This window comes from Equus quagga, chromosome 1, assembly GCF_021613505.1.
Source record: "Equus quagga isolate Etosha38 chromosome 1, UCLA_HA_Equagga_1.0, whole genome shotgun sequence".
NCBI lineage: Eukaryota > Metazoa > Chordata > Mammalia > Perissodactyla > Equidae > Equus > Equus quagga.
In genome coordinates this window covers 5,569,322-5,596,257 of record NC_060267.1, presented here as the reverse complement: position 1 = coordinate 5,596,257, position 26,936 = coordinate 5,569,322, and the positions used below count along the sequence as shown (strand labels likewise).

General features: G+C 46.3%; 1 protein-coding gene across 1 annotated transcript in view; it reads right to left on the bottom strand.

Moving 5' to 3' along the window:
• Positions 1 to 6,532: 6,532 nt before the first annotated feature.
• Positions 6,533 to 26,936, bottom strand: part of GNS (glucosamine (N-acetyl)-6-sulfatase) — a 37,128-nt gene continuing 16,724 nt past the window's right edge. The window contains exons 9-14 of the mRNA XM_046660967.1: positions 26,151 to 26,254; positions 20,633 to 20,734; positions 15,010 to 15,117; positions 13,927 to 14,037; positions 12,396 to 12,556; positions 6,533 to 9,296 (exon numbers count right to left, since the gene is read on the bottom strand). Of these exons, the coding sequence (XP_046516923.1) occupies positions 9,218 to 9,296; positions 12,396 to 12,556; positions 13,927 to 14,037; positions 15,010 to 15,117; positions 20,633 to 20,734; positions 26,151 to 26,254 (665 nt within the window). The 3' untranslated portion in view covers positions 6,533 to 9,217. The remainder of the gene's footprint in view (positions 9,297 to 12,395; positions 12,557 to 13,926; positions 14,038 to 15,009; positions 15,118 to 20,632; positions 20,735 to 26,150; positions 26,255 to 26,936) is intronic.

Below are 26,936 nucleotides of genomic sequence, written 5' to 3'. Positions count from 1 at the left end.
GCTAACTGGATCTTAGTTAGACCTCTGATAGAAGGCCATTGATCAATTAGACTTTCTCAAAATTTTAAATAAAGAAACGAGAATTCTAGTTAGTCAGTGATGGCTACTCATAGACCAGGGGGCTGAGCCCCACCACTGGGCCTTGTATCACAGGCAGAGAGAGACTGTAGAGAAAGCAGGAGAAGGGAGCAGAGGGAAGTAGAGAGGAGAGGCCATGTGGCCTTTGGGAGATGGAGAGAGTAAATTCAGAACATACTTGATGTTTTTAGCTGTTGGATGCCTCATGGTACACTTCTTCCCTCAGTAAAGAATTATCTTGGTTTACAAGGGTTCTGTACCCATATACCTATTTCTACTATGGGATCAACAGTAGAAATGGAAATTTATAGCACTAAATCCCTATTAGGAAAGACGAAAGGGCTCAAATGAATGACATCAGCTTCCACTTTAAGAAACTGGAAAAAGAAAAGCAAACCCAAAGTAAGCAGGAAAAGGGAGTAATGAAGAGTGGCGATTAATGAAATAGAAAACAGAAACACAATCAATGAAACCAAAAGCTGGTTCTTTGAGAAGATCAACAGAATTGGTAATCCTCTAACCAGATTGATCAGGCAAGAACGACAAGATGCAAATGAACAGCGTCAGCAACGGGAGAGGTGACATCACTACAGATTCTACAGAAATCCTTGATATGTTCATATTTTAGGTCCTTGCATTGAAATAATTTTCCTTAAAAATTAGTTATTTTCTGCTTAAAAAATGGTAAGCTCTAAACACAGTCCTAATTTTGCCTAGCTTCTGAGAAGCATGCCAAATGACAAGTGCTGATGTTCCTGCCGCTACCAGCTTCTTTGTTCCCTCAGGAATTTACAGTTATCTGCAGTATGTACCTTTAATGCATATGATCAGTAATATTCTGACAACCTTGAAGCTTACTTTCATATTATTGGGAATACAGTAGGGTTCATGCTTATTAAAATGAGGATTAAGATTATGCTCGTGTGTTTCCTTCCTCCCTTGCTTCCTTCCTTTCCATTCCTCCTTCTCCCATCCCTCTCTCCCTCCCTGCCTCCCTCCCTTTCTTTTGTTTTCTTTCTTTCTCAACCAGTAGCTTGGAACTAATTGTAATCATATTTGAGGAATGAGCGTGTCTGGTTTGCTGTCAGGTTCTGTGATATCTATATTCTCATAACCATCCTTTTTTCCTTAAACCTTTCACTTATATTAGTTTGTTCTGTTCTTTGCACAAAAAGAAACTTGAGTAGAACACCAAGTGTTTTAACTTCTTTCCTTCAAGAGATATTTATAAATCACCCGAGAATGTGAGGTACCGGGTAGATTATGGTGGGAAGGAACATCCTGGTCCCGGTCTCATGGAAACCGGAGTCCTTGTGTAGTGCAGACTGCCAAGTGTCATGAAGCTAAGGTACAGAGAGCTCTGAGAGTTTATTATTTTAGGAGGTTAGAGAAGCTTTCCTGGCAGAAGTGATTTGGAGCTGAGATCTTACGGGTGAGTAGGAGCTCCCCAGCAGAATTCATCACTTACCTTACGTGAGAATTTTCTACTTGATGGGACTGGTTTCTGAGGTCTTTCTTTTGGGAGCATGTGACACTGGTGTCACTCTGACTGTTTTTCCTCTATTATGAAAAAAGAACTTTAAGTAGGGTAAATAATTCTCTCTAGGTTAAGAATTCATCTTCGGCAAGGGCAGAGTTAAAATTTATGATGACAGGTGCTCTGGATCAAACCCGATTTCTTTTTTCCTGTGAAGTGGGGAGGGGGTCAGCCGTCTGCTCACCTCCCAGGGCTGATGTGAGGGCCAAGTAAGACAGCGAAGGCAAAGGTGCACCCTTCAGCTTAGCGTAAGGCGGTATTATTCTCCACGTTCCTCTTCCTCCAGTGGTGCCATGGCCGCTTTAGCACTGCGCCAAGCTGCTTGCCTATCGCGTTGACGCTAAAATTCATCTAAGAAGCAATACCGAGGATGCGGTTTCTAAGAGGGATATTTTTCCAAGCAGAAATGTTGTTTTTGTTTTTTAAACTCACGCTTAGGGAAGGAAATGGAATTATAAGCAAAACACTCAAGATTCTACGGCAAATAGTAGAACAAGAAATCCGCATTCAGAGCCTTCCCTTGTCCTCCCATAAATACAGTGGCAGAGTGTTGTCTTTCTTCTCTGACGAGTTAAAGCCAAAATGCTCAGAGCAGCTGGGAGCATCAGAGCAGCTGGGAGCAGGGACGCCCGTGCCGTCACGTCTCTGTGAGGAGAGAGTGATGCTGACACATCCAGACTGGAGGGCCACATAGGTGCAGCTGGGGGCCTGCTCCCTTGTTGCTAGTCAGTGTCGTTGGTGTGCGAACCCCTCCACCCCCCAGCCCCAGAGAGTAATCTCCTTGGGGACTGGACCATCTCCAGCTCACTTTAGACTTCTCCCAGCTGCAGGGCACAACATGTGTGGGACTAAACATTTCATAGACGTGTCTGGAAACAGCCACTTGGGAGGCTTTGAAACAGGAAGGGGCCCTTCTACAGGCAGACCATGACCTGCGGCTTCCTGCCTCTCCTAATGCAGTCCGTGTTCACCCCTGACCTCTTAACTAGGGCCTCCGTGGCCTTACAGGAAGAAGAAAGGGGCAGGATGACGGAGGCCCCCACTTTTTGTCTGGCCCTGCTGTGCAGAGGACCAGACTTGGCACACTGGGCTGCATTTGCAGTGGGGCAGCCACAGAGCGCAGTCAGGGGCTGGGCTCTGCCCTGAGAGCAGACCCGGGGTGAGTTGTCGCCCATTCCAGACTGCTGGAAGAATGCAGGTTGTCGTGCTGCTCTCGGGCCTAGTAACGTTGCCGCGTGCCCGATCTGGGCGGTGCTGGGAGACTGCAGAGAAAAGCGCACGAGGCAGCCACTTTCTTAGGAATGTCAGCAGGAGCAGAACCCATTGTGCCTCTGAGCTACTTTCCTAGCGTTGGGACAAGGCAAGGGAGTGGTGACTGATGATCTCAATTTGGAGAACAGGTGCCCGAGAAACCAAGCCAGCAGCCTCACCTGCTGCAGCTGCTGAGGAGCTGCCCACTGCGCGCTGCGCTGTCCCCCGCACCAGCTTCTGTGAGATACGGAGACTTACCAGAGGGAAGACTGGGTCTGCGACCGGAGCCTGCCAGCCAGGAGAGTCCATTAAAATATTTTCCAGCGTGTGCTGAGAACGACATTTCAGCAACCGTTCTGACAAGGAAGCTGCTACGGGGTTTTTGTAACGGTGACTGGGAACCAGTGTTTATTTATGCTCTTCAAGCATGTAGTGTACATAAGACTTTTTTTTCCCTTTTTGAGATGAGTTGAGCCTCTATGACCAGAAGCTTTGCCCTGTCCTGGGTACCTGCAGTTGGACATGTTTTGGCAAAAGGCCTGCCCCAGGTTCTCTCTCGGTAAGCCAGCTTTGGTCATTACAGGAGTCATATCTTGCTGCATTTTATTACTCCAGCATCAGCAGCTTAAAACAACATTAAACGTTTATTCTATCACGTGGTCTCCATGGGTCAGGAGTTTGGGAGCAGCTTAGCTGGATGGTTCTGGCTTGGGGGTCTCATGAGGTTGCAGTTAAATGTTGGCCAGGGCTGCGGTCATCTGAAGTCTTGACAGGCCGGAGGATCTGCTTCTGAGATGGCTCACTCACACAGCTGGTAAGTAGGGGCTGGTCATTTGCAGGGGGCCTCAGATCTCACCATGCAGACCTCACCATAGGGCTGCTCAAGTGGCTTCATGATACGGTGGCAGATTTCCCCCTGAATAATCCAAGAGACAGCAAGGCAGAAGTGGCCGTGTCTCTTATGAGGTAGCCTTGGAAGTCACACACCATCACGTATGCCCTATCCTATTGGTCGCGTGGACCAACCCTGATGCATTGTGGGAAGATCACTGGGAGGCATCTTGGACTGGCTTACCACAGCCATACTGGAAATAGTTAAATGAAGTGTGAAGAGAGGAGCACTTGCTTTGACTTCTTTTCCAACAGCCACGCTGTGGAGCAGGACAAGAAGCCACTGGAATGGTGTGGCACCTCCCCTTCTTGGTCCAAAACTGCTTTCCCTGTGAATACAGGTATCAGGGACAAGGTCTTTTTTCTTTTTGGTCTGTTAATATATGTTGTATATATTTAGGTGCTCCTATGTTAGGTGCATAAATATTTACAAATGTTACATCCTCTTGTTGGACTGACCCCGTGATCACTATGTAATGCCCTTCTTTGTCCCTTATTATAGTTTTTGTTTTAAAGTCTATTTTGTCTGATGTAGGTATAGCTACCCCAGCTTTCCTTTGGTTTCCATTTGCATGGACTATCTTTTTCCATCTCTTCACTTCCAGTCTGTACGTGTCGTCACATCTGAAGTAAGTCTCTTATAGACAGCCTATGGATGTGTCTTTCTTTTTATCCATTTACTCTATGTCTTTGATTGGAGAACTTGGTCCCTTTACATTTAAAGTAATTACTGATAGATATGGGCTTATTGCCATTTTATGAGTTGTTTCCTGGCTGTTTTGTAGCTCCTCTCTTCCTTTCTTCTGTTGCTCTCTTTATGGTGTGCTGACTTTTAGTGGTGTGCTTAGATGCCTTTTTCTTTTGTGTATCTACAATAGGTTTTTGCTTTGCAGCTACCATGAGGCTTACATGTAACAACTTAGAACAATCTATTTAAGTTGATAAACTTGAACGTGTTCTAAACCTCTACATTTTTACCCTCTCCCTTTGTTTTTGATGTCCATTTTACATTTATCACCTGTGTATCCCCTTAATAATTAGTTATGTGTACTACTTTTGTCTTTTAACCTTCATAGTAGCTTGATAAATGATTAATCCACTACCTTTACTATATATTTACCTCTACTAGTGAGATTTATACTTTCATGTCTTGTTACTAATTAGCGTGCTTTCTTTTCAGCTTGTCAGCCCCTTTAACCTTCCTCGTAAGGCTGGTTTAGTGGTGATGAACTGTAGCTTTTGCTTGTCTGGAAAACTTTCTCCTTCAATTCCTAATGATCACCTTGCTGGGTAGAGTATTCTTAGTCGAAAGTTCTTTTCTTAAGTTCTCTTTTCGATCTACATAATGCCCTGGAGATCAGGAATAGAGTAATCCCTTTCACAACTAAGCTCGCTGCTACTCTGTTAGGCAGAGTAGGCACTCAGATGGATGAGGGAGGGAACCAGCCTTCCTAGATCACAGAGATAGCCGCATGTAACAGAAAGATGGCAGTGAAGCCAGATCTTTGAAATCCTGACTCTGACTAATGAGCTTTGTGAGTTTGGGTAAATTAAGCTGAAGAGCAAACCTAGCCTGCAGAGCTGTTTTTATCATGATAAATACTAATTAGAAGCATCCTCTGCCTCTCTCTACCCTTTGAAAATCTGTTAGTATCAGTCTGAGCTGCAGGTTAGGAGGACACACATGGATCTGAGGTCTCAGGAGCAGAAGGTGGTCATGAGAGCTCCCTCTGAAGACGAAGCTGTAGAACCATCAGCCTGCTCTATGGTGCTCTGGGAGCCGGCTCCCATGTCCCACGTCCAAGTCTCGTCTCACTAGATAGTAATTCCTGGGCCGGCAGGGGAGGTGCTTTCAGCTCGTGGCCTTTGGATTCCCTAGTTTTCCGCTCTTGCCTCAACAGACTTGAAGGTTCGTCTACATCCAGCCCTTTAAACCTGCTGTTGGCAGAGAAAGAGAGACTCATTCCATGGGGAATTCGGTTCTGTGGGGCGGGGTGCAGTCTCAGTGGGAAGAGGTGGGCAAGCTAGAAAAACGGCTCTGGTAGAGGCTGTACTCCCCTCACTCTGAGTCTGTGCAAATCAATGCTCCCCTGTTTCTGTTGACATTGTGATACACCCAAATTACCTGTTTTTCTGATAGAATCTGGCAACTTTATGGGCGTCCTCTAACACCCTGTTTTGCTACTTGGTCTCCATAATTTATGAGATGAGAGGCAACCTGCTAGGTCTGGGGTTGGCAAATCACGGCCTACCTGTTTTTGTATATGAAGTCTTATTGGGACATAGCTACTCATATCCATTCAAGTGTTGACTAGGACTACTTTTGGGCTGTAACAGCAGAGTTAAGTAGTTGTGACAGAGACCACATGGCCTACAAGCCTAAAATATTAACTGTCATTTTAGGAAATAGTCTGTCAACCCGTATGGAGTCATTCCTCCTTAGGGCAATGGATCACATGACTGGGCATCAAGGCAGAGCACCTTCGAAGGTGAGCTTAGTTTATTTCATTTAAGGCCGGCTAAGGGAAGATGTTTTTTCTCCAACGCTGTCAATGCCACAAGATTCCTCAGGAAGGACTTTCTACATGGTGCTCCTTCCTGGCTGCCCGTCAGCAGGGAGCACGTGTACAAGAGCTTTCCAGGGAGACACTACAGCACCCAACGAGATGGCCCTCTCCAGCACCAGCGAGTGATTAAAACAGGAAACAGCATCCAGAAAAAAAGCATCTCGACAAAATTACGACTTGTGGACTAAAACAAAGGACACATTCCCACTAGAACAGAAGTGAATTTTAATTGGTTGAAAAGTGCAGCAGTGAACAGGGTCCTCTGAAGGGCACTTGGAGTCAGACGACGGGGATGACAGAGAGCCAGGGCAGGACGCCTTCCAGGAACAGAAGATGCGAACACAGGAATTCACAAAGTTCAGTGGGACCCAAGCAGCGGTGAAACCAAGGAACCCAAACGTTCCCATCCAATTCCAGTGGCGAATCAGCTGAAACACCCTTTGCTTTCTCTTAGTAAGGATCCTGGGACAATTCATCTTTTCATTACAAAAGCGCTAATGCTTAGACACTTAAAAATAAATTTAAGAACATTTCTCACAGGTTAAGATATAACTTCCATGGCTATCATTACTATTTTGTACAAAAACCCTGGTGTTGTCTATTAAAATGTATTTTGCAACAGCACCATTGGTCACAGATGCTCAACAGGTGCTCTCTCCTTTGTAATTGTATTTGAGGGACAGCCGTGTAACAGGAAATCTTCTAAGGCAAAGTCTCTACTCATTCCTATGGCCTGTGTTCACTCCTAATGGTTACGCAGTTTTCTACTCTGAAGGGCACCAAGAGAAACAGACCCGGCCTTCTTAGAAGGGAAAATCATCACTATTCAAATCAGTACAGTTAAGAGAGAAACAAGGCAAGCCTCTTGCAGTGGGTCCCTTAGACATTCTGAAAAGTTCAGTGCACTCTGTAGTCTGCTAGGCTATAAACTGAGGCCTCTTTAAGAAAGATGGTTTCAGCATGGATCCAGAATGAAGCCAGTCCAAGAGAAAGTCAGACTAGAGGCCTTTCAAAAGTTCGGTAGGAAATGCGCCAAATAAGAGTGGAGGACAGAGAGGGCCACCCCACAGCCCACCACCCACACACACCCACTGAGCATGCGAGCAGTCTGGCTGGGACACTAGTGCTGTGAATGTGAGAGCAGTGTGCTGGGGACACTATTGCTGTGAACGTGAAAGCAGTGTGCTGGGGACACTACTGGCAGCTGACTCGTGTCACTCTCCTGACGTCAGCTGCCTTCAGGAACCAGCATCATGAAATCGAATAATACGACATCACAGTACAAGACCTGGTATCAGTTGGTTTCTTTTTATTTGGGAATAACTATGGTCAACTTTAATTAATGGGGAAGTTGACTGATTAATGTTAAAAATCAAAGCGTAGAATAAAGCTGTAACCCATACTCAACATTGCAGTTTGAAATCTTTAGAATTTCTTTCCCTAAAACATTCACAAGCGGAAGTGTTCGTCTCACTTGCCTGTCTGACCTCTAACCACCACCAGTTATGGGATCACATGAGATAAAGGAATAGACCCAGTGGCTATTTGGAATTCTGAGAGGAAGGGTGCTCTGGCCGTGTCCTACCAAGTGTGTAAGCTCAGCCTAAGCCCTTAAATAAAGCCACAGTCCCCGCCGCCTGAGCTGCGCAGGCCTGACCCACAGCACCGCCTGCCCCCGCCGCCCACCGCTGGTGAGCTTCTTGTGAAGGACACAGTGCAAACGGGGTTGGTTTTTGAGCCAAAACACATAGAAATGTAGGTGTTCTAAACAGTGAGGGAACCTCAACAGGATCTGGTTTTGGCAGGGAAATAGCAAACGGGGCCCAGATTACACATGACTCCAAAAACTCAAGAACCCATCCGAAAGGGAAGAGGGGAAAGCAGGCTGGTACTTTGCATCAGCTCTAAGAAATGTTTACACCTTATAACAAATGAACACCGTGTCAGCAAAATGCAGAGAGCGCCAAACAACTTCACACGTGGGTTGACACCCAGGCTCCCTGCCACACCCCAGCCACAGCCCGGCCACCTGCCTGCCCTAGAGCCCCAGCCACAGGAGGCCCTCACCAGCCTGGGAGGTTCCTCTTCTCTGCCGAGACACCCCAGCCGCTTTAACTTTCAGCTCTCAGAGGGGACAGTATGGAGGGACATTCCCTCGAGCCCCTGGTGATAACTGGCACTTCACGTGGTTAGCAGCCACCAGACAGGAGAGGGCTATCACCTTCCGTAACCACCTGGAATGAGCCCTTCCCAGCAGCTCACTGCTCTATTTCAGTGCAGCAGCAGCTCAGAAGTCCAACAAATGGACAGAACTCGGCTGACATGTTCTGACTCTGTGACTGTATCACATTGTGATGGGTATTACAAACAATATGTTTCCACTAATCTAAAAACCATGGTACTTGTTCTTAATCAGATGATTCAGCTCCGATGGTTATTCTTCAAGCCACGCGATGTTAGTATTTTTGACAGTGAGGTGCTCAATCTGAAATGCTGTGCAGGTCCTTTGATTGTAGGTCAAGCTATATATCAAAAACATTTTTCCCCCTAAAGTATTGCCATTTATCTGAATGGGTTTACAAATTCAGACTTTGACCACATGGGGAATAATCAAGAACTGTAGCCCCAGGACAGAAAGGGTATGGTGCGAACAAAGACCTCAGGAGCATTCGTTATCAGCCGAGTGGGGACCAGGGACAGCCACTCCTGACATATGGACAGAGATCACAGTTTAACACGTTGCACAAGGAAGTCAGCTGATGGGGTTGCTTTTTCAAACAGGACTTAAAAGCAGCCAGTCCAGAAACTCTTCCAGGGGTGGTCTCGAAGACTCGCTGGACACCTACTACAACCGCTTCAGAAGAGGCGTGCAGGGCTCCCACTGCAGGGGTCGCTACAGAGGATGCTTTGAAAACCTTCGAGTCCTGACACTGCCGTGATTGTTGAACATGAGACGAGGGTCAAACCTGTACCTGGAGAGGAGAAAAGGCTGTCACATCACTCTGGCTGGCCACTGAGTACTTCCTGCAGAAAACTAAGTGGAAAGGATGCCAGTCAGGGATACAAAAAGGAACAGCTGGACCACCAGAAGGGAATGTAGTGGCAACGTCTGCAGGACAAAACAGTACTTAATAATTAAGAGCGTTTCCATCACAAGTCAGCAAGCACAAAACAGTGGAGGAAAAGTGGAGAGAAGAGACAGAAGGAAAGGTAATCTTGAAAGGCGACAGGAGGAGGCAACATTTGAGCGGTTGTTTTTTTGACAGAGGAGTGATCCCTGAGATATAAACAGCCCCATGAAGAGTCTATCGCCCTTGCTGAAGGCCCTACCAGCTGTTTCAAAGCCCTTCCCTCTTTTGCAGTGAAGACACAGAGGCTGCGGCGGGTCAGAGCGCAGGGGTGCACGCCAGCCGTGAGTTTGAATCTGGCTCATTATGAACTTAGGTAAGTCATTCACCTCTGGCCACCAACAAAACAGTAAGGCAATTCATGCAAAATGTCTGGCACATATAATAACTTAATTTGCCACCCAAGGGAAAGTTCGAGTGCATGCTGAACGGTAACCTGAGTTGCGACTTGCCAGAGACAAAGGATGTAAATTGGCTGGAGTGAGATTTTACAGGTGCAAGCTAGAAATAACACTGTATTTACTTTTTACCTGCTATCCTTTGGACAAACTAACTCTTAATATCATTGTAGAGCAGGGGCTGGCCAACGTTTTTGGTAAAGGACCAGATAATAAATATTTTAGGGTTGGTGGCGGTACAGTCTCCGTCCCAACTACTGAGCTTTGCTGCCGAAGAGCAAAAGCAGCACAGACAGTGGGTATGCGAATGCGCGTGCTGTGTCCCAGCAGGTCGGGGCTGGACTGGGCCTGTGGGATCTAATCTGCTGACCCCCATTTCAGAAGATTCTATAGGCCTAAATATTTGGCAGGAAAGAAAAAGCTACAGCTAAGGAATTTAAAAGAAAATCAGGTGGAGTTTAAATAGTTCAGGCTAACATCAGCAAAGCCAGCACCTAGAATCTTAGTTATAAGCTTCTAGAATGTGAGCAAGACAATTAGTTATAGTTAAACAAAGGAAGCTTGCCTGGAGCCAGGAGATCTCGAGGTGGCAGTTCCTAACAGGGTGGCCCTCGGGCAGGCCATGACTGCCAGCTCTGTCTCCTCTGAAATTCACCTGTTTGGGTTCTAAGGGCTGCATGCACATTCCACGGGTGAGTCTAACACTTAAGGCCAGACGCTCGAAGAAACAAGGGAGCTGCTGCGTGCGCCCTGCATTGGCCAATGGGATGCCGGCACGGCAGCCTGTGGCCTAGCAGCAGCATGATCAGGGACGTCATTGTCCAAGAGGTCCAAGTCCCTTGACCCTCCACTCAAGATTTAATTAGATGTTGGCTTTAACTTCTGAGAGTTGGCCAGAGACTGCTAGGGACACCAAACTTTATCTGACCTGATAAAACACTCCGAGCCAAGTAGCTGCTGGAAACTGGAAAATCAGCATGTGTCCACTAGAAGTCTTGTGCTTTTATCTTAGAGACCAACCTTCCTATTTCAAGGAACTGGCACCAAGCGAGGATCCATCTGACTGACTTGGAGGCAAGAGCAAAGTCAGGCAGTGGGTGAGAACGCCTGACCAATTACTGCATTAACAGGATCTTTGCTGTTAGTGCGGTTGAGTTAATTCTGACTCCTAGTGCCACCGTGGCCAGCAGAGCACAACCCTGTCCGGTCTTTCTGCACCATCCTCTCCCCTTCCCGCGCTCGATCAGACAATGCTCTGCTGCTCTTCACAGGGTTCTCAGGGCTGACTTCTTCGGAAGTGGGTGGCCAGGTCCTTCTTCCTAGTCTGTCTAGTCTGGAAGCTCCACTGAAACCTGTCCAGCATGGGTGACCCTGCTGGTACTTGAAATACCGTGGGCGTAGATTTCAGCATCACAGCTGCCCAAGTATGACAACTAACAGATGGACCGGTGGTGTGGTTTTCTGAGCGGGCGACGAACCCAGGCCATGGCGGTGAGAGCTGCACACCTTAACCACTAGACCCCCAGGGCTGGCTATGAACACGATTATCCACATACAAAAGGGTATTTTGCTTAGGTGACACAAAACTATGATAAACATTGTGTTTTTATATTGTTACCTAGTTTTAGTTTGCTGGCATCCATGTCTCTTTGGCTCTAGATACACTATTCAAAAGCAAAAGTATTACATTTCTTTAATAGTCTACAAATCCACTTTCTCTACTCATTCACACACATTCATCTCTAGTTTGGACTGAAGATATCGTCTCACATGAAGATGGCTAAGTAATTAAGTTACTACTTTCCATCGGCTTAGGACATCATTCTCCCCTCTCTCTACAGAGTGTAAGACCGAAATAATCCTTTCCCAGTGAAAGTCTGATTTTTAATCTCATAGTCTTCAAGCCAAAATGCCAGGCTTCTTGCCACAGCACAGGCAGCTCCAGTGCCTGGTGTGCTGAGTTCGTGTCACTGGTGAAAAGTTACCGTTAAGAGGAATGGAGCCAATTCAGTAGGTGATCGTTAAACACCTTTTCTCCCTTCACACACGGCAGTGGGCTTGATTGTTTCAACATTTGAGAGTTTATACCTTCTATTTCACTGTGTATGTTTAATATATTAAATTGATGGGCAAGCACTCACGTTTCTAAAACTAGAGTCTCTGAGAAAGGAAATGAAATGAACACACATGCTCTCAAGCGCTAGGAACAGGGCAGCACTTGGTCAGTTACTTTACACAAATCCCAAGGGTCCCCAGTGCAATCGAGTGGTACGGTGACAAGAATCACAGCCAGGCAGGAAGGGGAAGAGGAGCCCGCGGGGTGGGGAGCAGGCCACGCCTCCAGCCAAGGCACCAGACCAAGTTCAGCCGGCTCGGCTTCCCTGCACAGCAGGCTGGTGCTCTAGGCCAGTACTCCCACTGGGAAGCAGAGGGAGGAGAGACAGCTGGGCTCAAGGCAGAAAGGACACATCAGGCTCCCTCTGCTTCAAGAACAGCGTGGCTGTGGAGACAACTCGGCAAAGTATGGAAGAAAAGGGAAACTTACCCGGGGTCAAAAACCCCTGGAGTGCGACAGGTTGGTCCAGAACAGGACTGTAGCATCATCAGGCGATAGTTCATCTTTCCTAAAATCTCTGGGTCTATGCTTTTCGCGATGTTGGTGATTTGCTCTGGGTCTGCAGTCAGGTTATAGACTTCTACAAACACCTACAGGAAGTGGAAAGATGGAGAGAAGAGAGCAGCGGTTCTATGTGCAGAAATACTCCTCCTGTGAATTCTCTCTAAATGGGAGGGGAGGTGGATAAAGACCAAGGCCCCAGGAGAGTATCGTCTGGTCTCAAGATCCCCAAACAGCCCAAGGGTGTACACGAGACAGCAGAGCATCTGTTCTGGGTGTTAAATTGCTCTGGGTCTGAGGCGCCCATGCTGGAAGGGGGCCTCGTAATTATGCAGAGAACAGAAGGCAGGACCCTCCAAAGGCAAGGTCTGAGAAACTGGATTTAGCGACAGTTACTGAGTGAGAGTTGACATCTGAAGGTTTCTTTCTGCCTTACAATTGTGAAGATTCAAATGAGAATAGATACGAAAGTACTCTAGCTGTATTACACAAATGTTAAGTTTTGCATTTTAAGAAGCAGTTTGTTATGTCTAACGCCAATTGGGAAAGGATATAATACTGTTATTTCTAACATCAGTCATGTCCGGTATCACTATTTTCCACCCAATCTGTACTTTGTTCTCCAAATTGGAGTTAAATGGCAGACTAGGAAGATGGCAGGTAAATTTTGCCTATAATGGCTTCAAGTGACTGCCCTCAGACTATCACTTATGAAGTAGTCATCAAACTGATAAACATTACGGAGGAAGAGGAACAGGAACTGAGCCTGCGGGACAAGCGCTTGTCCAAAGTGCTTACGAGCTACAAAGAAATGGCAAGAGAGCCAATTTCTGAGAAACACGATGAGCATCGGTTCCATATGGCAAGATGTGAGGTGCCAGATGGGGCAGGGGAGTGCAGGCTGATAAATGCTATGACACCACAAGGGACTGGAGTCCACGTGATCCTTTAGACAATCCACACTGATCCGCGTTGGCTAAAAGCCACCTTCTTCCAAGGATGGAGCCCCTGGTCCTGCCGTTGACCCCACTGCTAATCTACTTCGCAGCACTGGGCTGTGCTGTGACGGGGACAGAAGTTTCTGAACAAGGTGGTTGCCAGCAATCTTTCTAGGCAACGCCTCAACTCCCTTCACCTCCATAGAAGCTGAGGTTTCTCTCACCCCAAACGATCAGGAAGCAAACAGACCAGGCATGTAGCATTTTGAAAAAGTGAAGTGTGCATTTAAAGTGTATGTTTGGTGGGAGTAGAGAAAACCCCATCCAGAAAGGTCATAGTAAAAGACGTGAAGTATGGCTTTGTGGAATTCTATCTTCTTAACTGAAAGAAACCGAAGTGGAAATACAGATAAGAAACACATCTTCCCTGGGGAGCACCCTGAGCACTGCTCTTCTGCCCCCCAAGTCCAGCTAACAAAGCGCTGGCAATGGACACAGTCGGGGAGGGAGAGCCCTCTTACCTCCTGGTCATCAAACTCGCAGTACTGTAAATTCCACAGCGCCGTCGTGGTCCTCACACAGGCATAGGTGTTGTTATAAGCATCTTCACACACGCAGTCTGGGAAGCATTGCTGAAGGGATATTTAAAGAGTTAAATGAAGACAGTTCTTCTACAGTAACAAAGGCCCCTGGCCTACAGGGGCAACCAAGCCGGACAGAGAACTGGACAGAAATCAGGAAACCTTCCTCAGAGGAGTAAATCAAAATAGACATGAGGTCGTTCCTTCCTGCTGGCTAACCTGACTAAGGGACACGGGTGGTGGCTGTTCCGTCGGCAGACTGTTGCCATCCCTGCCTGCTCATCTCCTGACAAGAACTGGCTGTGATGAGCACCTGTGAAATGGACGGGCTGGTAAGAAGAGAAATCAGTACTCCACGAGTCACTTCTAAGGGGTGTTGGGAACTGTCATCCTAAAGGGCTGGAGAAAAGGCTAAAATGAGCTTTGTGGAATCATTTGCAGGTACTTATTTATGAGTGTTCTTATGACTTAGCTCTGTTTTCTTCACATCTTCCATACCAGCCATTGGTTGGCTCTTTACCGTATCCTAACACTGTGGTGTTGGAGCGTCAACTCCCAATGGAAGCCGACCTCCCATCCTCCCAAGTGAGGCCAACACAGCTGTCGGCACCTCCACAACCAGCCTGGCTGCCACCTGCACAAGACACTCGTGATGGCATGGTGACAGGTGGGAACCCCATCTCTCTGTTGGATGCCGCTGATAACATCCCTAATAAAAAATAGTGCCACCATCAGGAAGAAGAGAAAAACTGGACGGGGTATGGACAAGGTAAGAACACGGCCGTAGGTGCACCTGCTACACAAACTGGAAGTGCACATCCTGATGATAGGTAGGTTGGCAGCATCATTTTCCGGATTACTGAATTTACCTTTGTCTATCTACTATCTCTCACAGTCAAGCGACAGTCGAAGGACAAAGGAGTAGGACTCAGATGGAGGAGTTCAATACTTGACACACTAAACCAGCGCCTTGCTGTGCTGTCCGTGAGAAAGCTCTCTAAGCCAACTCAAGATATTACTCACAGAGACTCCAGGACTCAGGGAAGGACATGTGGGGTCGGTGACGTTGCGGCCTTCTCCTTGATATTCCACCAGGATATCTGACCGCCACGTCAGATTACTGGCGCCTCTCTAGAAGGAAGAGCACAGGTGGTTTCTGTGAGGCACACACTGTGACAGGATCACAGTTACTCACTCCACTGCTGAAGGGACTTGGGAGTCAAACTAATTGGACTGTTCATTCGGTAACCAGGGAATGACTAAAACTGATGCATATGAAGGCCACCGATGTCGTGTCCGGGGTTTATAGAGCCCTGACGGGTGACGGACAAATGCTTTGAGCATTTATTTAATAGTTACTTCCCAAGATGACTTCTGTGAACCAGGTCAGGACTGGAAACTGACAAAGTGGCTGAGCAAGACTCAAAGTCACAGTGCCAAGTCCTGATCAGAATAAACAATAGTCGGTAAACTCTAGGGAAGAGCTGTTCTGAGCTCATTCGAAAGAACTTACAGCCTAATACACACAAGGACAAGAATTAAACAAGCATTAAATGAGGCTAGTGTGCTAAGGACTTCAACAGGTTCAAAGAACTTCTTGATGGTCAGAGTGGAGATACCATACATATATGAGCTCACTTCATCTCCAGTGCACATCAGTTGAGCGGAAGGAAAGCAGCAGCATCTGCAACGGGAAGGCTTACGCCAGGCACACGAATAGAAGGAGGAGGGACCGAGGGGTGAGAGGGAGTTTTGAATCAGAAGGAAAACATAAGCAGAGGATGGAAGCAGAACTTGGAAGTATGGTTTCCTGAAGTCCAGCTCAGACACGGAAGCGGTGCCAAGCAGGTCGAGGCAGGCTGCTAACCGTACGGCAAAGGCCCTGACAGCAGGCTGCTCGCCATTCTATCAAGAATGGCAGGTGATGGAGGGGAAGCAATGGGAGGTTTGTGAGCAGGGAAGTAACACGATCAAAGCTGTGCTTTAGAAAAGGCAGCCCAGTAGCGGAATCTAGAGATGGAGTGGAGACGTGGAGACATGGAGATACGGAAACCAGCTTAGAAGGCGCTCTTGACATGGTCTCCAGCCTGACGAGTCAGTCTGGTTTGCGGTCTATCAGCCACACCTGGGAGCTGCTTAGAAATTGCACAATCTCAGGCCCTACTCTAGCCGTAATGAGCCAGAGTCTGCGTTTTAATAAGATCCTCTGGTGAGTCATACGCACAGTAAAATTCGATAAGCACCGCTCTAAAACAGTGGTTCTCAAAGTGTGCCCCCCTCCCCAGCATTAGCATCACGTGGAAACTCGCTACAAATGCAAACTCTTAATTCCCAGTGAGGGTGGGAGCAATCTGTGTTTTAACAAGCCCCACAGGCATTTCTGAGGAACGCTAGTTTGAGAACCACTGCTCTAAGGACTTCGTGGACCCATTTAACCTGGTGACCACAGTGGGGAATGGGTGACAGCCCGTGCAAGGCCTTGGAATACCACAGCTGCCTGGATAGGGAGAGTCAGAAATAGGAGCGTATTTCCTAACTTACTGTTCTGTAATGAAACCCGAACAATGTGTGCAGATCAAGGTCTCAAAAATCCTAAGTCACAGGAGACTTCAGAAGCCACCAGCTCCTCTCTAAGTAGCCACTCTGAGCCATGGAGGCTGGGAGTGGGGGGAAGAGCTTATCTGTCGGACTTGCATGTCAAAGTGCTCAGAGGAGAAAAGGGTGCCTGAGAAGTCTAGACCAGTGGTCTCAAACTTTGCTGCACATTAAAATCATGAGGGCAGCTTCAAAACTCCCCGAGGCCGGTTATGCCCCATGCCAATTTGTCAGAGCCTGCGCTGGGACCCAGGCACTAGTATTTTAGTATCTAGGGTATACGAATGTGCAGGCAAGTTTGAGACTAAAGGTCTGGAGGGTTGTTAAACTTTTTCTGTTAAAGGCCAAATAGTAAATATTTAGGGGCTGCGGCTATCTAGTCTGTGTTGCAACTACTCAGTTCTGCTGTTGTAGCAGGAAAGCGGACCTAGACAATACACACAGCGATGAGCGTGGCTGTGTTCTCATACACCTTTACTGACAGAAGCCGGGGTGGGCTAGATTGGCCCCCAGGGGTCTGCCACCCCCTGGTCTATGGGAGCACCACCCAGCAGAAATGTTCTATATCTGACCTGTTCAACACAGTGGCCTCTGAGCACTTGAGAGGTGGCTAGTGCTGCTGAGGAACAGAACTTTCCCTTTTATTCTAGTTAATTTAAACAGCCATGTGTGGGCAGAGCTAGAGACACAACGGCAACAGTGCTCTGCGGCCCTAGCACAGCGGTAGCTTCCCTGGAGTAACCTCGGATCAAGGAAAAGAACTGAGTCCTCATTGCCCTTCCAGAGCCGTGCAGAGAAACTAGTTACACACAGCAAGCTGATTTGACCCCCACAGTGATGGTGTTTTTTCCTCTAATTAGAAATAAGGTACAAGTATAAGATTTATACAGGGAAAGTTAAAAGATGGACGTTTCCTTCTAACTGATCTATAAATTCAGTGCAATTCCAACCAACAGCCCGACGTGATTTTTCAGGTAACTGAAAAGCTGTCTTTAAAGTTTATATGAAAGAGAGGCGGCAAGGATCCCCACAGGAACAATGAGAGAGGTGTGTCCATACAAAGACAATTGCACAGCTTTATGACAAGACAAAATGATGGTGGTACAGCGACAGACAGATCTGTGGAACAGAAAAGAGAACGGAGTGTTCATGGAGAAAAAAGTTCAATTGGATCTCTGCCTCATACCACACAGGAAAATCAATTCCAGGTACATCAACGGCTTGAATGTAAGAGGCAGAAATACAAAACTTTTAGGAGAAAAGCTGGGAAAACTAGCTTTTTTTTTTTTTCTGACCTCAAGGTTCAGAAGCATTTTTATAAACATGACACAAAGAACACTAACCATAAAAAAGATAACTTATACATTTGACTTCTGTGTTCTCATATCTTAACAGAGGGAAAAGACACGTCACGGGGAGAATATGACGGGCCAAGAGAGGCATTTCACAAGGGAAGAAACACAAAAGGCCTCAAGGAACACTGATTCACTTATCAGAAACCCAACTGAAAAATGGGCAAAGGATCTGAACAGACATTTCTCCAAAGAAGATAAACAAACGTCCGATAAACATAAGATGTTCAACATCGTTAGTCATTAGGGAAATGCAAATCAAAGCCACAAGGAGATACCCCTTCACACCATATACAATAAAAATACAGAGAACAGCAAGTGTTGGCGAGGATGTGGAGGAACAGGAACACTGTCCACGGTTGGTGGGGCGCATAAAACGGTGCAGGTGCTTTGGTGAACAGTCTGGGAGGTCCTCAAAAGGCTCAACATAAAGTCATGCGACCCAGCAATTCTACTCCTATGTTTACACCCAAGAGAACTGAAAACATTTGTTCATACAGAAACTTGTACACAAATGTTCACAGCAGCATTATTCATAATAGCCAAAAATGGGGAACAACCCAAATGTCTATCAACTGACGAATGGATAAATAAATGTGACATATCCATAGGATGGACTATTATTTGGAAAGGAATAAAATACTGACACGTTACAACGTGAATGACGCTTGAAAACATTATGCTCAGTGAGAGAAGCCATTCACAGAGGCCACATATTGTATGATTCTATTTATACGAAATGTCCACGACAAATCGATAGAGACAGTAGACTGGTGCTTGCCCGGTACTGGAGAGGCAGCAATCGGGGAGAGCTGTTAATGTATTGGGGGGTTTCTTCTCAGGTTGATGAAACGTTCTAAAATTAGATTATGGTGGTTGCACAACTCTGTGAATACAGTGAAAACTACTGAATTGTAAACTTGAAATTAGTGAATTGTATGGTAAGTGAATTAAGCTGTTAAAAAAAAATGACATCTCATTAACAAAGAAATGCACGGTAGGACCAAATATAAATTTGGCCTTTTTCACCCACTAGATTGGCAAACATTAAGTTGTCTGACAGTTTCGTATAGAGCAAAGGGACTTGTCATACATTGCTGGAGGGAATGTAAACTGATGACCGTTTTGTAAAATAACTTGGTAATATCTGTAGAAACGCACACATGCAGTTCCTGTAATCTCGGAATATACACACGTGTCCCCTGGGAGACACGTCTAAGAGGGCTAGAGCAGCACTGTTCCTAAAACAAACAGAGCCACACAAATGGCCACGGACTGACAGGAAAAGAGCTAAGCTGTGATGCACTCACACAGTGGAATATTAGGCATCTGTGAACAACTTGGATCAACTTGGAAACAATGCTGAATTGAAAAAAAGTCCCAGATTACATCCAGCAGGTTGTCATTTTTAGAGAGCAAGAGAAGATCAAAACTAGGTATGTTGTTTAGGAATGCGTACATGACAATTACCGAAAAACAAAGTCCAGAGAATGATAACACGAAATTCAGGACCGCGATCACTTCCATGCCAGGGGTGGGATGGGGAGGAGCACGTAGGGAGATACACGTTATTGGGAACATCTGAGTTCTCAATGAAATAATGGGCTCATGGGTATTTCTTGTTTCGTAACTTGTGTGAGTTGCATGTATTCTCTTGTGTGAATCATATACTACCTAATAATAAATAAACTGTAATAGACTCAGACAAGGCAATGAGTAAGCGTCACCTATAATGAGTCACTATTAATGGCTGAAACATTGGTATTGATCCTTCCAATCCTCTCCACGCCTAAACACGTTCACATACATTTTTAGTGGAGAAGAGATGCTGCTGTGACCCCCCCTTTTCTCCCTGTAGTATGTGGGGGGCATCTGTCCAAGTCAGTGTGTACAGATCGATATCATTTAGCGTTGGTTTAATATTCTAGGGTTTCATTGTCCAACACTTTAACCAATTCCCTACTGGATATTTAGGCTGTTTTCTTCTATTAATACTACATGCACATTTTTTATACTTAGCTCTGTGCAGTATCAGGCACATAACAGGTACTCAAATATTTGTTGAATGAATTTTGTTTTCTTAGAATAAACTCTCAGTGGAACTGCTTGATGTGTGTTTTCTGAAGTGATGTCTTGTCAAACTAGCCCCCTGATAGCTTATACTCATTATGCTTTCATGAACAGAGTCTGAGTAGTTTCCATTTTCTCAGACTTCTGCAAATACTGGGTATTAATCTTTTTAATCTTTGCCAGTTCTGCAGGCAATAAAGGCCTCCTTCAGTTACGCATTTCTTTGATCAGCAATGAAGCAATCTTTTTGCATTGACTCTGGCCATTTTTAATTCCTCTGTGAGTTGACCATTTACTTCTTTTGCCCATTTTTCTACTGTGATATTAATCTATGCTTTCTAAGAAGTCACCTATTAGGACTAATTAGCCTTTTTCACAGATGTTGCAAATATTTTCCCAATTTTTCACTTGTATTAACTTCGTTTATGATGGGTTTTTTGGGAGGAGAGGGGAAGAAGGGAGGATATAGAACTCTGTTCAAATTTTTACCACCACAGAGAAGAGAAAAATTCTATTCTCTGTTCCCCAAAATTAATAGTTTTAAAATTTAAATTTTTAAGTCCAAAGTTATACAACCTGGAATTTATTTCTGAGTCTTGGCTCAGGCCTCATGGGGGCTTTATACTCACCAAAATAGGCAGTAAAGACATCCCGTCCATCTGTGTCTTATTCAGGCTGTAGCCAGCTATGTCCAAAATAGTAGGACCCAAGTCAATGTTGGCAACGAGCATCTATGAGAACGAGGGAGAAACAAGCAATCGAGAACACAGTTGGTCTGTTTTCCTTTTCTATCTATGCTAAGGCTCTCTTCCCCGCCCACCCCACCCAGGAGATAAACAGCACCTACTATTATCTTTTGTACGGCCCATGCTTACTTAGGTCTTACTGATTCATATACTCAAATATAACTACAATAATTTAAAAAACAAACATAAAGGCTTATAAAGCTTGTAATATATGCCCCTGGGAAGTTACATATTTATTCCACCCATACTGTTATTGATCAAAACATTTGTCAAAACTCCTTTAGGATTGCCTGGAGTCTGTTATGAATCATGAGAAAAATGTGAGGCTAATTATTTTATACCAAGTGTTGTCCAACTTGATTATTCCTATTAGTTCACTAAATTTGATTTCAAACGGACTCTTGACATTTTTGAAAGCCTCAAAGCTTGAATGCTTGCCACAGAGGAGGACATTAGCCCTTTTTTATAGTTTCTCAAAGCGAGAACACTGCTAAAACATATTTGCAATCGACTTTGAAGACTTCAGGAAACCTAGGCCAACAGTGCATCCACACAAGCTGACTTGCACGAGGCGGAGCGCCTCTTCTGTGCCTGGACTCTCGGTTTATCCTCCTTTATCCTCACCATGATCCTAGGATGCAGGCTTTCCCCCGTCTTACAGAGGAGGATATGAAAGAAGTAACTGAAACGAAGTCAACAGCTTGTAACTGGAAAAGCTATCATTTGCTGACAGGAAAGAGCGGTCTTCAAAATTGTCGAGAAAACTTCGATCGGCTTAGGAGGCCAATTGGGGATTAAAAAAAATCCAGCGTCCCTGGTACTGTTAATTTATAAACAAAACCAAGGGTACAGACGTGAAAGGCAAGAAAATATCTTCAGAGCATAGCTCAGCAGGGGCCAGGTTTCCTGGCAGCTTGGACGGCTCCTGGAGGACAGTGACACACACAGCCTGGCTCTGAACCATCAGTCTAATTCCACAGCTGTCAGAAATGACCCTTCAGTGGCAGGCAACTCACGGGAAAGGCAGTCCATACGTTACTGTGAAAAACCACAAAAACCATGTCTCTAGGATTATACAATCCCCAGTGTTAGAGATAGCCTGCCTAGTTGCAAGTCCCAGGCAGACTGAGCAACTTGTGACAGGGTCAATGAGAGCAGGTATGAATATGGAAGAGATCACGGCACGAGAGGAGACGAGCAGAGACAGAGACAACCTTCAGAATAAGATCAAGGCAACAAGACCCTAAAGTGACTAACAGATCTCCAGTGATGTCCAGAATGTGAATGAAGTGAAGCCAATTCCACATTACCATGTTCAAGGCAGCTTTATAAGAAAAGAAAAAGGATAAACACCAAAATAGTAAAACCCACAGAAATAAAAATGAGACTACCAGTCTCACCAGGATTTGCCTGAGGAGCCATCAGCTGTTAGGATGGGAGGCTCTCTGATGGCCATTTGGTCTACGGGAGGAAGGTCTGGAAGTTCCAGTACAGATCATGTCACTAAGATCTGGCACAAGTACTGTAAAACACTGGACTCTTTCTTCCCAGACATCTACAACGATCACATATTCCCTAAGAATAATGGACAAATGCTCTTCCCTTCTAGGGTTTGGTTGGACTAAGAAGTAAAGTCTCAAAATTAGTGTACTGGGGCCAGCCCTGTGGCCGACTGGTTAAGTTCGCGTGCTTCAGTTCAGCAGCCCAGGGTTTCGCTGGTTTAGATCCTGGGTGTGGGCGTGGCACTGCTCACTAGGCCATGCTGAGGTGGTGTCCCACATGCCACAACCAGGACCCGCAACTAAAAAAATATACAGCTATATACTGGGGGGAGTGGGGGAGAAAAAGCAGGAAAAATCAGCATACTACGTCAGGAGACAGGAGACTTCTCGTGCACACTGAGTATGAGTGAGGAATTCAACAGAGAATTACACAACCAAGAATCAGAGTGGATGCTAGGGGCCCATCACCATAACGACTTCTAGAAACATTAGCATTTCAAATTGTACTGCTTTTATCGCTAAATATAAACTTAAAGATTCCTTTATGGATTGGAATCGAGAAAGCTCTGACAAGACCAAAAGTAAATAATTTTCTAAGTCCCAGCCTCACAGTTTGTTTGGGAATGTGCTTAGGACTTAAGCATACAGACATTCTGATCAAATAAAAGCCCTGAGAAGACTCTGGGCATGAAATCAAGGGCTCTCACGCCTTGAACCTGCTTGTTTTTAGCTCTGGAAGAACGACAGGGCTGCAGGATTACTGAAGAGTCAGAGGGCTCTCGGGAAGACACACGGGATTTCCAAACAGACACGGGAGCCCTGCTGCTGAAGAACTCGCAAGGGCCAGCAAAGACTCGCGGCAGAGGGCAGCCGCTCCATTCAGTCACGAGCACTCGCCACGTCTCAGGCGCTTCCTCTGGATCTGCCCGAGCCCCAGCTTCCCCTGCAAGGAAGAAGCCAGGCCTCTGCCGAGTTACACGCAGAGTTTGCACTTAACATCCTCCCAAATTCACACCTGGAGACCAAGGCTTATTTCATCCCAAGTCTGAAAGCCAACATGTGGTCTTCCCGATCCCAGCTGGTTCTGTGTCCCCCGGATCATGCTGGGTCATTTGAGTTTCCTACTAACCTTTCCCTTCCTTAAAACCCTTCTGAACTTCTGCCCTCAAATCTAATGCTAGATTAGCTTCTAGCCGGAGGCGAAAACCTCAACAGCCAATCTTTGGCGTCCACACATACCACCTGCCCCTGCTCTCCCAAACAGCCAACACAAAGCTAAATCCACTGGTCAGCCGTGCCCTGTTTTGACCGTCAGGCTGTTGACAGCTCAGCCCAACTCACAACCCTGTGCCACCCACAGAGCACTGGCACCGAGACAACCGTGCTGCCAACACGTGACGAATCAGCCACCATTCTCTGTGAATGTGGATGAAAGCGGGGGTGTCTCATACTTCTCCAACTACATCTGTCAGCAAAGCAGGGTAAAAAACATGGATTTTGAGACCAGACATAGTTAATTTTCAGTCCTGGTTCTGTCTCTTAACGGGACCTTGGTGACATCTATTCAACCAACATGGATGTCCCCAGTGCCTGTTAAGGGCTGGGTGCCTGTTAAGGGCTGGGTGTTCTAAGTTTAGATAGTGCTCTCTTCCTGAAACTCCTAGAGTGAGACAGACACGCTTGACAGGGTGTGCGGGTGTGAGGGCACCCATCCCACGTGGGGGCGGGGGTCTGCCGTGACTTCCCAGAGGGGAGCCCTACGCTGAAGCCCTAAAGGACAGTTAACTTAGCCAGGTGACGGGGTCATGAGATGGGCGTTCCAGACAGAAGGAGCGGTCAGCCACACAAGGCAAGGCGTGGAGAGAGGGCTGACTTAGGAAGGGCAAGCGGTTCAGGACACCCACGCCTTCCGTCCCGTGAACAAGACAAGCTCATGCTCTCATCTGCGCCCTCACACCTATGTTCTCTCCGAACGCCCTCCCGCAGATCTCTGCAAGCCGGAGGCCTTCTCCACACCCGCGTCTCTGCTCACACGCCTCCGAGGCGTTCACCGACAACGCAGCCGAAGTTCCTGGCTCTGCCTGACATGGGGTGCTAAGAACCGCTCTCCCCTGACTGCTCAGGGCTGGGGACCCCAGGCTCCTGGTGTGCTGCGCTGGCACAAGGAGATACTTAACAGACACTTGTCCGAGCTGGAGTGTGATGGCTACTGTGTGGACTCTGGAGCCAGCTGGCCTGAGTCCAAATGCGGGGCTCTGATACGTTTTAGCTACAGGATCTTGGGAAAACCATTTAACTTTGGTACTTCAGTTTACTCATCTGTAAAATGGGGGTATTAGTATCCATGTCTCATAAGGCTGTGGAGGTTCGAGAAGTTGAACAGGTAATACACTTAGAACAGCACCTGCCCCATACTGAGCGTTCAATGTGTGTTAGCTGTTATCACTGACATGGCTTCCTAGGAACCGGGCTTCATTTAGATTGCTCAGAGGGTGAAGTTTCTGAATTTAACATTTGGACACTACTGTTAACTTGAAGAAAGAAGGAACCAGCTGTTCCACGAGCAGCTGCTGCCACTTCTCAATGCTCTCATTCGGGCTCCTTCCCCGCCAGGTTAGAAGTGGTCCTGTGAACCCTGCTCCTGGGAGAGGCAACAGCTGCTGACATGCTCTCCTCAGTTAGCTCCCAGCACCACGACCAATAAAATGTTGTGAACATTTAATGGTCTTCCTAACTTGCCCACCTCCTCTGAACGAAGAGGCCTGTTTAGAGGGTACTGAATTTGCAGTGGGGCCTTAAGAGGAGAAGAAAACTCAGAACGCCATTATGAAGGCCATTTTACCTTTCTGAGAGAATTTTAACAGAATTCCACCAAGAGCATTGTAAAAGGAAATAAGTGAATGACAGACATTTAAACAAAGTAAACATTAAGCCCCCAAATTAAACTAAATCCCCAATATACCCAGAAAGTCTGGCCCATTTTCCAATTTCAGCTTCAATGATATAGTTGCTTATTTTCTTTTGTCTCACAGAGCTGGGACTGAAACTGTGCTGTCAGGAAAGAGAAGACATAACTGGGAGAGGCTGCCAATTCTTATCTCCTGAGTCTTAGACCGAAGGGTTTTGGATCAAGGTGCCCACGAACTCTAGGAACAAAGTTCTTCAGTCTGCAGTACCAAGTCTGGAAAAACACACTGAAACCAAATGGGAATGGCAACAGAAGTATGTGGCGCACGATGACAGCTCTAGGAGAGTGTGAGTAAAGCAGAAAAGCATCGCTAAGGGGGGAGTCCCACAGAGGGAGGGACTAAGTCCTTGGAAGACCTGCTTTCTGTAGACTTTAACTCTCAGTGAGGGCAGACCAGCCGCAGAAGCTCCTGGCAGCAGGTGAGAAACGCAGCCTCGGAATCCGCGTTTTAACAAGGTGCCCAGGGGATCTGCTCTACAGGGGAGCGGGCCCCAGCCCCGCTGCCTCGCAGGCATCTGAACTTCAGAAACAAGCAGAGGCTGGGTCCCTATTCCAGTCAAGCGAGTCCACCGGAACCTTTCTGGAGGTTTCACACTTGCCCGCTGAGGGTGATTGTGATGTGCGCCCTGGTGGACAGCTGCTGCTCCAGGACAAATGAAGATCTGGTCTCAAAAGACAAAAGCTATTCATGCTGATACGATACGTATATTTGGGGGAAAATACAGTTAATAGGGAGTGGCCAGGAATTAAAAAAAAAAAAAAAAACAGGAATCCCTGTTTCCAAGGCTTATGAATACACTAATGAGACCTTAAAGCCATCAGCCTTCATCCTCATCGGAGCAGAAATCCAGCAGCCTCCTCTCAGAAGGAACAGCCTTCCTTCCCCAGGCAAGTGCTACCTGTAAACAGCGTCGTCTTATCAGCCGCCTACCTTGCTGGTCTGATTTGGTTTGATCCCAGGCCCTCGAACCAACAGTGGAACTTTGATATCAAATTCATACAGCTGTCTCTTGTCTATTGGCAAAGAAAACTGTCCTGAAAAAAAAAACAGAGGGTAAAGATGGAGCCACGATGGAAGTGTGACGCACACATTCATTTGTTTAATCAACAGGAAAAACAAAAACAACTTTCCTCTAGTAATTACGGTGTTTTCGTGGAAAGCTTAAATTTGCCCAGGACTCTTATTACTACAAGGCAGGAGACAATGAGCTCATCTTCTTTAAATAAATGCCTAGGGGGGCCTCCCTGGTCTAAGATAGGACAAATTCAGCAAAAAGAATGACTGGAATGAGACACAAACACATAATTTACGTGTGATACTCAACGTGATCACAACTGAATGAGGTTACTCTAAAAACTGCTAAATAAAGGGACAAAAACGTTTATCCTGAATAACCTGCATTTCAAGACAGTTAATGAGGGGAAGTCCTCCTCTGAAGAATTCCAGCTAAAAAATGCAAAAGGAAGGACAGAGTTATGAAGTCAGTGTTTTGCAATTTCTGAGGTAATAATGGATTTCAGCAACAACCATCAATGGCAGCTTTAGCCACAAAAGGTTCACAGGACGGCTTAAGGCTGATGCCATGTGAGCCAGCAATGAATACCAGCATCCTCAGAAGGAGCCACCACACACTGCGGGCATCACAACGTGATGCAAGAGGAAGTACGAAGCAGTCACCAAGAAAGCGTTCTCGCTGAAAACATAAACTTCTACTAA